We start from the raw sequence: 14,617 nt of genomic DNA on the forward strand, positions 1-14,617 counted from the left end.
GTTGAAATTAATTTAAGTTCAACATTAACCATAAAACTGGATTTCACAGTTTTAAATTAGAAGTTAATAGAGAGCATCGATACTATAAGACATGTTTCTACCCAAAGGGAGCATTCGATACTACATGTTTTACCCAAAGGTTTAAACAGAAGTAAATATTATCTGTCTACAAACCAACCTTCAGTGACAGTGACGATCATCTTGACATTATGCGGCAGTCTCTCGGGCAGCCAGCGCGCGGCTCGCAGCGCGTCGGCGCCCACCACGCACAGCAGCGCGCCGCGAGCGCGACCCACGCCGCCCAGCAGCGCCGGCAGCGCGGCGGATAGCGACCACACGTCCTGCGGAGTTGAGAATCCTTATAAACAAGCATTTACAAATAGAATATAACAACAAGACAGAACAGACAACCTCCGTGGCGCAGTGGTTAGGGTGGTCACCACTCCACTACCAGAGCGTCTGGATGTCGTGGGTTCGATTCCCACACGGAATAATTATTTGTGCGATCCATAAATAGTTGTTTCGGGTCTGGTTGTTCTTTGTGTCCGTTATATCGTACATTTAACAATGCGGTCAAACAATAGTTTATTTTGTTTTTTTAACAATTCCCAAGGCAAATCAAAAAACAGGGTATAATTTATTAAATATAGATAAACTCAACTAATGATGATTACTCACATTGCGTCCCCTATACACGGTGCCGGTCAACAGCACGTGACACTGGTCCACGATGGACTTGAGCAACTGATGCGAACTGCTCGACTGCGGCGTTAGGCCCACGAACCTGCAAGCGAAACAAACCATTATTGACACACTTCACAACTTACATTGCATAAGATCAATGAGGTCGAAAGGTTAAATTGTATATGTCTCCTCTACTTTTGATATGATTTATTAACATAGTTGTCTTTATCTTCCAATAAATTTAGGTCTGCGATATAATATACAGAATTACAGATATAATATTATATTAAATAGAACCTGAACTCATTAAACAATTCTAAGCTTAGCTACGACGCCAGGTCACATTGGAACTAAAAACTAAAAGGACAAATCAATCGGTCTGAATTTTGCACTCGTGTAACATCTTTTAAACTAGTATGAAGAGGTGATTACCTGACAATAACAGCTAGGTCTGGCTGGTATGAGTGCGCTAGAGTGACAGCTCTCGCTACCAGCGTGGCCTTGCCGCAGCCCGCGCCGCCGATCAACGCCAGCGGGACCGTACTGTCGCCTGTTATATATCTGAAACACAGAAATTAACATGATCTTTACATTATAGAATAGAAATTTACAAAAAAAATTACTTTATTTACAGAAGATTTACTATAGGAAATAGTTCCTAAGTAGACGATACTCATTGATGAAATGATGTTGACAAGAATATTATAAGCACCAGAGTCATCGTTCTTGATAATTTCGTACATAACTACCTACGTGGCGCAGTGGTTTAGGTCACCACGCCGCACGGAACAATTTTATTTGTGCGATTCACAAATAATTGTTTCAGGTCTGTACTTTGTTCGACACAAGACCAATTCTTAGTGCGGGAGTTGTAAAAAAAATAAAATAAAATAAATATATTTTAAAGTCATTAATCGCGCTTTAAATCATTAGATTTGGCACTACAAACCTTATAGTAACCTAGCTAAGAGTTGAAAACCAAAAATTACATTATACTAGATACATATAAATTTATTTAATGTACTTCCCTTTACTCTGTAAATACAACGACATCGTCTAGGTAAATGTATTAATTATACTCACGTCTTAAGTTCATTGAGCGTGATCTCTCTGTTGGAGGTGCACTGCGCCGCCTTCTGACAGAATGTGAGGTGCTCGTTCACCTCGTCGAACACACTGCAAATACATAAACGATTTATATGGTTAATTTATTAGTTATCACATTTGATTAAAGGCAATTGAGAGGATTCGACAGATTTAGTGCTATCTTGTACAATTGCAATTCAATCTGTCAACTTAGTCTATCCTCACCAGAAATCATGATTCAGAATTATATTTTAGGCAGAAAAGTCATTCAAGGATTTGTGTATCTTAAAGATTGAAAGATACGGCTTAGTAGCATATACTTATATAATATATTAAGCATATTAGGTAATATAATAGCACATTAAGTATAAAAAAAAAACCATTGACATATCTATTAATTATTATGTTTGTTTGTTTTATAAGCACAAAAAAATATCTTGAAGTTCTAAATAAATGAATTATGGTAAAACATCGATTGAAGAGTGTAAATAAGACAAGCAAGTATTATAAGTTCACCTGGTAGGTATCCCGTGGTATCCGGCGGGCGCGTCGTGGTCGGCGACGAGCGCGTCGAGCAGCGCGTCGAGGCGCTCCTGCAGCGCCGCGCTCACGCCCTCCGTGTACTCGTCCTCGCCGCCCGGCGCCGCGCGCCCGCGCACGCTCGCGCGGATCACGTTGCGCTCGCTCAGGTGTTGCTGGGGAACGAGTACAAGACAAATTATGTATTTAAATTTTTTTAAGTGCTGGGTGTTACGGCTGATTAATAAGAGTATGATAGTCAATTTCGGCTAGACTTCTTGGTATGCTTTTCCAATGGGAGGTAAAAAAATGTATTTTAAAAGCTTTGTTCAAAGTGCGTTAGTTTTGTTAATGCCGAAGTAACCCTAAAGTTAACCATTATTATCAATGACTTTGGAAACTTTATAAATCCTGCTAAAAACCCTTAGCTTATTTATATTCTTAACTTTAGTATATTAACCTCCTACCGTTAATAGTAAAAGTTTATAATTTTTAGCTTTTCAAAAGACACAAAGCTGTTGTTTCCCTTACCTTGAGGTCCTTCTGCAGGTTGTTAAGTCGTCGCTGCAGCTCGTGATGATGTGCCGCATCAGCGACGTCGGCGGGCTCGGGCTGCGCGCCGCCCGCGCGGCACACCCACACGCAGCGCCGCGCCGCCTCCACGCTCATCAGTACTGTGTGCTGCACCTCCTGCAACAGAAGAAGATTATGGTTTAGAGCAGGGGTTCCCAACCTTTTCTTAGTTCGGGACCACTTTTATATTATTCTTGTTAGCAGGGACCACTATGTTAGTATATTAAAGATAAAGTGTAATAATCATCCTGAAAATTTAAAGTTGTAGAGTTATTCGCGGACCACATTTTGACTTCCGTGGACCACTGGTGGTCCACGGACCACCGGTTGGGAACCACTGGTTTAGAGTATATTAACCTAATAAGTTAATTGGTGACAATTTATGTTTAGGTTTAAAATAAAGAAGCTACGCAAATGAACTGCTCCATAAAACTATAATAGACAACTCCAATTAGTTGCAAATGCAGGGATTTAGAAGTAACTTTAGTAGTTGATGGTAAAATAACCATATCTGATTGATGAAAATTACACTCGATGTGATCAAATCAGGGACTTTTTATTTCTTTCTTATATCGTTAAAATAACGGTACATATCTAAAGAAGCTAAGAAAATGTTATGGCAATTCATGACTTGAAATTGAGTAGGTTTTTTAACCACATAATGAGAATAATTTCCAGAGAGCTATAATTTCTTTCACACCACGAATACTCATGTAATTTTTAACAATATGAAATATTCACCGACCTGTTCAACAACAGTAGTGAGATAGGCATCGCAGGCCTCCTGCGGCAGCGTGCGGACCAGCACGTTGAGCGTCTTGGCCATCTCGCGGCGCCAGCGAGCCGGCGCGCCGCGGACCAGCCGGTAACATGGCGGCGTGGTGCTGCAGTCTAGGCTGTACCTGGATAAAGAGGAAATAGGATGAATTTAATAGCTATTGTGTACTAACATACGAGTAAAGTTAAAAATAACTTTTTTAACGGTTATTCAAAATATTAGTTATTCGAATACCCTCTTTATGGGTTGTGCTAACAGTCACATCTTTTACTTTTTAAACCAGATTATGGCTAAAGTTTAATTGCTCTATGATCAAATCTGTGTCAATATGGATCTTAACTTTAAGATTATGACTATAGCAGATTGATCAAATTGGGAATTTCTCATTCTAGTAATGGTAAAGTATTCAGTTCCTTATTTCTTAGAAAACGTTGCGATCAATGAGTTTGTATTTTTGTGCGTTGTCCGTAAACATTCATTTAAATTGTTATTTGACTAGACGCTGTAAAAATGCAGTTCAGTCAGTTAAATTCATTCCAAACCATCCCAACTTATATAATTGTTTTACCATTTATTCAAGAGTGCTTTATCATTGTCGTCGTCGGCCGCTTCCAGCGCGGCCTTGAAGTCCGCGCACTCCAGGGTGTGAGGTAACAGCGGAGTGCCCAGCCCAGAGTTCAAGAACAGTACAGGTACCACCGCGCCGAGCTCCGACTGACCTGCAATATAATGGTATAGGAGTTGTAGTAGTGTGGCCTCAATATGCTACGATAACTATAATATGAGCAGTAATAGCCGAGTGGTATAAGTTGATTCCTACCACGCAAGTGGTCGCAGGTTCGAACCCGAGGCAACACACCAATGCACACATGCTCAAACGGTGCAGGAAAAACATCGTGAGGAAACCTTGCATGCCTAAAATTTGTTTAATACATTTATGGAGGGCATGCAAAGTCCCCAACCCACACTTGGCCAACGTGGTGGATTCAAGGCCTAACTCCTCCCTCATTACGGGAGGAGACTCTTGCACAGCAGTGGGACATTAATGGGATGAATTTATTTATGATATAAAGGAGTGTGGCTGATTTCCTCAGGACGCTCCAGAAAACGTCGTGTATAAGTTTCTATAATATAAAATTTCGTTTTATTATACTAATCGAAATCCAAGGGGTGATTTCTAACTAACTAAAGAGACTTTATGAAAACCCGTTCAGATTTTCAGGCGTGTGCCGTAGAACATTTTTTGTGCAGAAAATCGTAGATCGTAAACAAAAAAATGTTTTCTTAGGTCAATAAAATAGAAAATAGGTATGTATGAATAAACATTTGAGGATTGTTCTACTTTCCTAGTCAGAAGCAAATATTTACAACAGGAGATATACGGGTAGTATCTGCAGTCGCCTTGTGGAGGCTAGTTTACATTCAATATTGAACCAGCGCTACATTGACACTTGCCAACCTTGCTTTATTGCTAGTGGACAGTTCTGTATATTTGCTTGTATCTTGGACTCGAGTAAGAAAATCTCCTATGATCTCTATTAAATCTTCAATTGCAGACAGTAAAATACAAATCATTATGCATCTATTTACGTTATGATCGGTGTGTATAGGGAGCAATCACACAGGCTTTTACTCAACTGAACGCGTTAAACTGTTACTAGTAGTAGGTTATAGGCGGAGTATCTTCTTATATGTAAAAATATGTTATATCGCCAAATATGTTGATAAGCGTAAATCTCAAGAACGGCTCAACCAATTCGACTAATTGCATGGCTTTAAGACTCGGGAAAGGTTATTATAGTGAGAAAAATAAACAGAAAAAAATGCAAAGAAAGTTTGCGTGCGGCGCCGCGTGGGTCAGCTAGTCCATTATAGAACATACTTAAGTAATATGACAAGCAAATAAATAAGTCTTCTTCTTATCTTATGGTTAGTCAATAAATAAGTAAAGTACACTTACGAGCAAGTTCCGCGATACACAGCACAGGGAAGCGATGGTCCCTCTGCTGCTCGAGCGGCGAGCGCCAGTGCAGGTCGGCCACGTGCACGCGCCAGCCGCGACGTCGCGCGCGTACCCGCAGTCGCGCCGCCGCGCCGCACTGCAGCGCGCCCTTCTCCGCACAACAGTCTACAACATGGATGTATACCAAATATAGTTGTGTAAAGACACTATTTGTATTATATTTTCCTTATGACTAATGAAAAAATATATTATGCTGTATTAGGACAGCTTTCTGATCTAGAAAATCTTGAAAACTTTGCCATTGCAAGACGAGAAAAGTATGTTTTAGATTCAATTAACATACAATTAAGAAATGTACAGCTGATACATTCCAACAAAAGAGATATTTTATTTAAATATTTATCGATTGCAGTTAGACGCGTAATCTTAGGTCACGATTCACGAGCGGACAAGTTATGTAGAATCTCAGAAAACTATTTGAAGGCTGACCTTTTATAAACCTCTTATCCCCGGTTTCTGAGGTACATTTAGCGGTAGTTTATCTATTCAATAGCGTAACAACTCATACAAAAAAACGCTATTGAGCAGATAAACTACCGCTAAATGTACTCGGATACCGGGGGTTAACTAACTATTTACAGCTCTTACCTTGTGAATCCGCAGCGCAGACATAAATAAGCATAGCCCGACGCCTGCGCTGCCTGAGTCCAGGCACCTTGCCCAGCAGACAGTTCCTGTGCTCCTCGGGCAGCGCCTGCATGGACGCCGGCATGGGCGGACCCTCGGCATCCTCGCGCGGAGACGTGCACGCTACCGGTGATGACAGCGATATCGAATCTGGAAATTAAAACAATATTTCGAACATTTTATTTTGCTTTTTGTTTTTTTTTGAGGTAAGTATGTGATAAAATGGGAAATAAATAAAAAAAAAATTAACTTTTAAATGTTTATTAGCCGCGTACTGACTGTCCAGTGTCCGAGCAGCCTCGCGAGGAATTATCTAGGTCTCTTTATTTCAGATCGAAATGAGCGGGACCGAGTACAGATATTGTTTGTCAGTACGCGGCTATTCATAAATTTGACTATATTTGCAGCTTTGCCTTGATAAGGTGAAGTTTATGTATGGTAGGTATGTTATTATATATGAGTTTATGTTCTTTCTTAGTCACAGAAATGTCTTATGTTAAACAAAGGAAAATTGCACTCTAAAGTTTCATTCTATAACTCTCAAATGCGATCGACAAAACACCCTTCAACAACATATAACCTTAAAAAACATGACCTAAAACCCTTTCGACGCTCCCAAAAACTCTACACCAATCGATACCGAACCCTGTCAATTCAAAGAGCAGTGTACTTAACACAAACAAAGTGAAAATGTTAATATTTCACCATATACAGTATTACACAGTTTTCATTAAAGTAATGGAGGTTATGGAAGGCATCGGACGCCACATTATGCTTATTAAAATGTTTTGAATAACTATTATTTAGTGGTCAAAGTAATGTGTGATGTATACTCAATTATACCTAATGGGTTTGGTTAGATATTTCCGTGTTATGTTTACTTGATATTTCTCATTTTAGAAATTAACATGAAAACAAAAACAGTAGGTATAAAGACTTGAGTTTTAGATAATGCAGGAGAGTTTTATGATAATATCTAATATAATACAGACATATTCTGGAGTTTTAATATTGAAAATAAAAATATGCGAAAAGTAATAATATTTTTTTTTATGCGGTAAACTTCATAACAATTACGTCCTATGCATCAATTGAGTTACATTTATTCCCACTGAATTATTAATGCGATACCTTTTGTTGAATAATAACGTTTGCCTTTATTTTTAACACTAGTTTTAGAGCTATTTTGGAAACATTTATTAAAGAGTGAAATCTAAAACAATTTAATTGTTTTTAGAAGTACAGAATATATGAGTTTCTTGCCAGGAGTTTCTTCACTACTCTTCTTAGGAGTTTCGGCTCTTTTCAGTGACCCTTCCTCCCGAAATGGCTGTAAATTCACTCTGAACTCGTCCTCACTCAGTTCGGAAGGTAGGGCTGTATGACTATCATTATTCGTCAGCATTTCACCTAAATATAAATAAATACTTTGATTTTGAATAATTCTTACCAGAAACACTAGATCCGACCGGCCTTGGTCCCTTCAACTGCGGCTTACTCTCAGACTTGACGGAGGCTGACGGCTCCAGCAGGTGATGAGCCGGCGCCGCCGCGCTCTCCGCCGTGGCGTCCACTGACGGCTTCGTGACCCGGTACGAGGGTGACCTGCGCGGGCAGCAGTTTGACCTAAAGTGACAGTTGGATCTGTGAAATGGGGGTGAAGTGATGGGTTTGCTCTATATAAATTACTTTCTAGGTGTAGGCAGGCGGTAAAAATATGTCTTGAAAAAATCGCAATTTTTTAGTAATGTCTCGGGATATTGATTGCAAATTCGTGTTTTTTAAGTATATTGCGTTTTATCCCGAATTCAACAGCATTGTCATTGGACCATACGACTCTCAAAATGCCTTAAAGAGTTTAGTACTTGTATTGAGGTTACAGTTTATAATGTAATTAGCAAAACACTCAAAAAAGTATATTTCTGAGGACCCGTTAGACGTGCTTTGATTTAATTTAATCCGAGCCATTTAATATTAGGTAATTATTTCACATTTTTACCACCTACCTACTATTACAAAGCGATGAGAAAACATGACATTATTGAACTACAAATAAAAATTCAGGGAGCATTTACTCATAATATCTATTATATTACGTTGCAATGCAACATGCTAAATAAATTCATTCTAAAGAAAACATAAGATATGAACTATTAAGTATGTAGATGTAATTTGGAACTAGAAGAAATACTATAGGGATGTATTTAATTGTATAATTAATAAAAATATTAGTTAAGTTATGTATAATTTTGTTGTACGGTGCCGCAAACTTATATAATCGGTATACATTTTTTTTAGCTAATATTGGTTCGTGACGAAAATAAAAGAAACGACGTTCCACAGATAATATAATTTAGCCTACCCGCGAGTTTATAAAAATAGTAAATATACCTACAACAACACGCAATACATATGTACAAAGTCAGTAATCTTTAATCGGAGAATAAATTGCACTGAATGAAAAATGTACTGCTTAACTAATTCAATAACCAAACTAAGATATTGGGTAAAAAAGTATAAATGAATTATTTATGTAAGTAACAAATAATACATCTTGCGATAATCTCTCAATATGTTAAAATATTTCTGATAAATTTTAATCTAATTTCATTATTTTATAACATAAAACGGTTACGACAAAATATATTGTCACATTATCAGATATTTTGTAATAAAATAATATTTTGAACAAATAGGCTTAAATAACTACATATTCAGTTCTATACTATAAATAGAAACATAAAAGTATTAAGGTAAACGAATACACCATGATTTTATATCGACCTTGTATAGTAACAACTGTTGCTACGACTGCTACGCGTAAGTGCTACGTCGTAGCGATGCCGTAGACGGTCTACAGGTGTTTTTTTTATTGATAGTTATTGGTTTTGGGGTTCCATAGCTCCATAATAGAATCCTTTTCGAATAATAATAATGTGTTCAATAGATAAGTTAAGAGTCTATTCCAAAATTTATTTCGTTGAGATTTAGCCAACAAGTTTTATTGTTCGTAGAAATATGTAAAACTATGATTTAAACTCTTGTATTTATGGATTTAATACAGCTATCTTTTAGTGACGGATATATTTTAAACAGGGGCGGAGCACGTTTGCCCCTTTGGCGCAGTGGTTTAAGTGGTCACCTCGTCGCAACAACCGTAGCGCCGCGTGTGGTGGGTTCGAATCCCACCCGGGACAAATCTTTGTGTGATGAGCACGAATATTTGTTCTGAGCCTGGTTGTCAATTTATCTATATAAGTATATTATATATTTAGAAGTATGTTTATCAGTTATTTGGTTACCATAGTACAAGCTCTGCTTGAAAGCTAGTTTGGAAATCAAATGACCGTGTGTGAGTTGTCCAATAGTATAAAAAAAAATGTGGCATTTAGTTCGGACTTTTGTAATGAAAATATTACCTAGTCCTGTACATTTTTCAAACAAATAATACCTAGTGCACACAATCCATATTTCGTAGGGTCGCGCCCTCGGAGGGTGAGTTGTAACGGAGGGTGGTAAGTGTACACTCACAATATTTAGGGCTCTACAAAATGGACGACTACAGCAAGTTTGTGTGTTTATAAATCTATATCTATATTAATATTATAAAGCTGAAGAGTTTGTTTGTTTGTTTGTATGAACGCGCTAATCTCAGTAACTGCTGGTACGATGTGAAAAATTAGGTAGGCTATAGGCTATATAACATCTCGCTACAGTCATTAGGAGCGGAGAAGCAACGAAAAATGGTACAAAAACGGGGAAAATTTTGACGCTTGCGAAGTTGCGCGGGTCAGCTAGTATCGTTAAACAATGACTGTAGTTTTTTCCTTTTATACCTCATCATAGCTTAGCTTTTGTTCCAAACTATGTTGGAGTCGGCTTCCAGTCTCACCAGATGCAGCTGGATACCAGTGCTTTACATGGAGCGACTGCCTATATGACCTCCACAATCCAGGGTACCTGGGTTATAACACGATACCCTTCGGTAAGATTGGTTGTCAGACTTTCAAGCTTCTGACTACTGTTAACGACTGCCAAAGATCTTCGAAAATGACAGCCGTGTTTATATCGTTACTGTAGGCTTTTTCTTTTGCAGCTGTTAAGTACATTTATTTTCTCCTATTCTTTTTTTAGAGATATTTTGTATTCTTTTTGGCATATAGTTAGATTAAACGACCAGGCGTCTAATCGTTTGGTTTGAAATCGCTTCAATACAAGTTGATGTTGGCTATACATGAGATTGCTATAGTTTTTATACTATAGTACATTGTGATTTACGAACTTAAGAAGAACTAGCAATTTCACGTCGTAATGGTCTAAATCTTTGTACCTATTCGTATATTTTTACAACGAATTGAATAGACACGTAATATTGAGGTGTAATATCCTACAATCTAAATTTCTCATTTCGTAACTTGATTTGTATTTTAGAATATTTCTTTGTCAAATAACAGGCACTTTAGCCTGATACTGATAACTTTGTAACAGAAAAATTCACTGTCGCTTTACCTGGAATCCTAAGTATTCGAAATCAATGTAGCAGCTTTTGTAAACTTAAGATAAAGAGCTGAGAAATCAATAAATCTTAGTTTTCATCATTAAAAACATTTGATGATTAAAACGGTACAGGTATACCACATGACAGAGAGACCGGATATATATTTTACTGCAAGAGGAAAAGAGACAGCTGCATTGATAATGGGTCATTCATCACTTCATTGAACACTTGTATCACAATATATGTACCACGAATGTACGGAGAGATGAAACAATGCATAATACAATATAGTGTGTATGTGTGTGTGACAGTGTGTGTATGTGTGTGTGTGTGTATATAATATAATGTTATATGTATGTACGTGTGTGCCTGCATAAGTGCATGCCAGGGTTGATGGTAACGTAATTATTTGAAAACTATATTTATAACTTTAAACTTTCGCTATGTTTGTTAACGAACACGCATCTTTTAGCGTATTTCAGGGTGAAATGTGTGCTTTCGGTCATTTTAGTGTTCTGTTAAATATGCAATGTTATTTGAGTATATTTAATTAAACGAAACGAAATTTACTTCTGAATTATCTAACGCGATTTCCTTCTAATAAACGTCACATAAACTCAATGATATTGCAAATGTAAAACATGACAATTTAGTCATAGAGAGATCTTGATTTGATAGAAACAAACATTCAAATTTAAAAAATCTGTGCTAGCCCCGATTGGCAGCAAATTTAAAAAAATGATAATATTATAAAAAGTTACGATAACATGTCTATAGGTGTAAGTTATCAATAAAATAAACACAATTATTGTCACAAAATTTAATCTTAAATAAAGCTACGTCACAGCTACGTAAACTATTGTTACGATAAATGTAAAGGCAACCATTGCGACCAAACACTCATCATGGCTTAGCCTTTCTTTCAAACTAATAGTATGTTAGAGTCGGCTTCCAGTCTCACCAGATGCAGTTGAATACCAGTGTTTTACATGGAGCGACTGCCTACCTGGGTTATACCACCGATATCCGTCGGTAAGACTGGTTGTCAGACTTTCAAGCTTCTGACTACTGTTAACGACTGTCAAAGATCTTCGAAATTGACAGCCGGGACCCACAATTTATCGTGCCTTCCGAAACATGGACCATTGTGACCAAACACTATTACTAAATAATCTAAAAAGTAATAATTTAATCACAAACTACAAAACTAAAATCACCTTATAACCAAAGAAACATCATCATTCGGTTCTCATCTCCCAGCCCTACGTAGCTCTACAGTGTACGTAGTCGCATACGTACGTAGCGGCGTAGGTACGTAGCAGCGCGGGGCGTGGCAGGGGGAGGGGCGTTGACGTCACGCTCGCTGACGTCACCGTGACGCGCGCTACGACCTACTTATTGTACACGCTTAACCAACGACTGAGCATTCATATTATTTATTATACTTTGTTATTCACTATTATATTCATTATAAAAGAGAAATTATTTAAAAAACCATGTTTTATTTTAATTTAACTATACATATTATAAAAATGAAGGTATCTAGGTACTTTTTCAGGGGTGAAAGCTTTCAGCTTCCAAGTAAAATGGGGGCGTGTCTGTTGCCAATCTCCTAATCTAGTTTCCGAGAAACTTCAGATTGAACGTATTAAAGACTTTTTGGGTTTTGCTATCTTTTTAAAGACGAAATTCTGAGCATGAAATTTTCAAGGATTTTAAGTTTAGGAAAGAATAATATTCCTCTTAGATTTTTGGTTGAAATAAATAAGAATATCCTTAGAAATCAATCTTACAGGTTATTTTTTGATATGACTTCGAAATGACGATCAATTTATTTGTTCTTATAATGTAATGAAAGGTAAAGTAAATGATAACATTGTAAGGAAACAAGTCTGAAGATTCAAGTCCACATCAGGCTCGTGTAGTGGGCTAAGGGGACTAAAGCTTAATCCCTTCAGTCTAAAGCCTTAGCATTTCTAGGCTGAGACTACAGTGTGTCCGTACAACACATACTAATGGGAAATTTATGTTCAACAAGGAATCGTGCCGTGCTGATGCACATGGATTTGCTTCTAGAAGAATTAGAGTGGCCAGGAGTTTCTAGCCAGCTTTTTTCATAGACCTTACTCTCCGAACTGGCTGTAAATTCACTTACTGTATTTTTGACAAATAAAAGTGTCTGTATTTGACCTGAAGGAACAAATTACTTGATTTTGATTTTAAAGTTCCGGTGGAGTTTACTTTTTGATCTAAAACATCTAATTTAATTATGAATTCATCATTTACTATTTTGCATGAAAAATAAAAGAGGCGTTAAACGTGGATTCTGAAATATTGACAAGTAATGTAGTGTTGCAGAACCACAAAGAATTGTTCGCAGGTTTATTGTCTGAAAATGTCAGTGATTTATCTACCTATTTCCTACAATTTTCCGGTACAAAAATTAACCCACGTTCAACCAAAATAATGTAGCTTTCTATTTTGTAAACACATTTACATCTAAACCCGGAAAATATAAGCAATACTCTCTATAAAAACAATTGATTTCACATTACATTTTCCGCTTTTTTACACACAATGCGTAACGAAAATACGTTTTTTTTTAAATTTCGTAAACACTTTAACTACCACGCGTAGAATATTTACGCATAAAAAATCATCGCTTTCTCATGACGCATTTTACTATTCAAAATGACCAAACCTCCATACATTTGAAAGGAAATCCATCACAAATCTATCATGATTGAATTTAACTATCTGCGTCAGTTCAGACTGATGGTCTGTCAGTCATGTCCGTGCACGCAACAGATCTTGTGACGACGTCCATGTTGTGACGTCAGCACACGTCAATATTACGTTGGCAACATTCTTCACACAAATACTTCATCTTACTTGTACTACTAGAGTAACAGAATAGTGGAAGAGAAATGACGTGACTGTGTGGTTTGTTTTTGGTCCTATGACCTTTTTCTAATAGGTAAGATAGTCCGCGTAATTAGGCGATGTTTTGTCAGGCTAAGGGCCAACTTCTAAGGCTAAAATAACAGGAAACATACCAAAACAACCGTTAAAATTCCACCCTAAAACGCTAACTGTTAGTCTAACATCAAAATTGCCATCTATTTTAAGTAGATAGTATCGTAAGCATAATGTGATAGAAATCAGAACAAATTTAACCAAAGAAAAAAATGAATTTGATACATACTCAATGTTAATCTACTTGGACAAGACTTGACATTTTTGATTAGCCCGTAATCTAATGATTCTCATAATTGTCTTACGCGGCAGTAGTAGTTATTAAGTTATAGTGTTAGTTTCAGGTGACGTTCGAAATGAAATTAGTATTCCAGACCCAACAATATAGTCAATTTGTTAGTTGAAAATGTTAGTCCGGTTAGTTAGAGGAAAACTATCTAAAAACCTGTCCCGCGCGCCAGATGACAACGTGTACCTGGACAGAATAGACATACATACATAAATACATAATATAAATAAGCTATCATCATCATTTACCTAATAATCGTACGAAGATGTCGAAAGATTCTCAATAAGAACAAAAAATGGTTAATAATGGCGATTGAAAAAAGTAAAAAAAAGAAATTATTAGGGTTTTTTAAAATTGTGTAGGTACTAAGTTTTTTTTATTTTCATCTCGGAAAAGTCCATTACAGTTCATGAAACTGATCAACAGATGGCGTTACACACAAACAGTAAAGGATTTACCGCAGAATCGTTTTCACAATCGGCTTACCTTACGCTTTGATAGGATTAATACTCCCTCAGATACAACACATACACGTATTATTTCTACCTTTTTCAGGATAAAAAA

General features: G+C 37.0%; 1 protein-coding gene across 6 annotated transcripts in view; it reads right to left on the reverse strand.

Annotated features, from left to right (window-relative positions):
- The window catches only part of LOC142982604 (NACHT domain- and WD repeat-containing protein 1), a 51,178-nt gene that overhangs the window by 10,059 nt on the left and 26,502 nt on the right, over positions 1–14,617 (reverse strand). The window contains exons 2-13 of one of the 6 annotated variants that reach the window (XM_076129182.1): positions 14,210–14,239; positions 7,741–7,895; positions 6,252–6,440; positions 5,601–5,768; positions 4,209–4,359; positions 3,608–3,764; positions 2,821–2,979; positions 2,287–2,465; positions 1,768–1,860; positions 1,117–1,245; positions 679–784; positions 179–341 (exon numbers count right to left, since the gene is read on the reverse strand). In XM_076129182.1, coding sequence (XP_075985297.1) covers positions 179–341; positions 679–784; positions 1,117–1,245; positions 1,768–1,860; positions 2,287–2,465; positions 2,821–2,979; positions 3,608–3,764; positions 4,209–4,359; positions 5,601–5,768; positions 6,252–6,440; positions 7,741–7,895; positions 14,210–14,239 — 1,679 coding nt within the window. Of the gene's footprint in view, positions 1–178; positions 342–678; positions 785–1,116; positions 1,246–1,767; positions 1,861–2,286; positions 2,466–2,820; positions 2,980–3,607; positions 3,765–4,208; positions 4,360–5,600; positions 5,769–6,251; positions 6,441–7,740; positions 7,935–14,209; positions 14,240–14,617 lie in introns of all 6 variants that reach the window. The other 5 variants (XM_076129180.1, XM_076129179.1, XM_076129184.1 and 2 more) reach the window with 5 other exon arrangements.

Source organism: Anticarsia gemmatalis, chromosome 22 (assembly GCF_050436995.1).
Source record: "Anticarsia gemmatalis isolate Benzon Research Colony breed Stoneville strain chromosome 22, ilAntGemm2 primary, whole genome shotgun sequence".
In the NCBI taxonomy this organism is placed as follows: Eukaryota; Metazoa; Arthropoda; class Insecta; order Lepidoptera; family Erebidae; genus Anticarsia; species Anticarsia gemmatalis.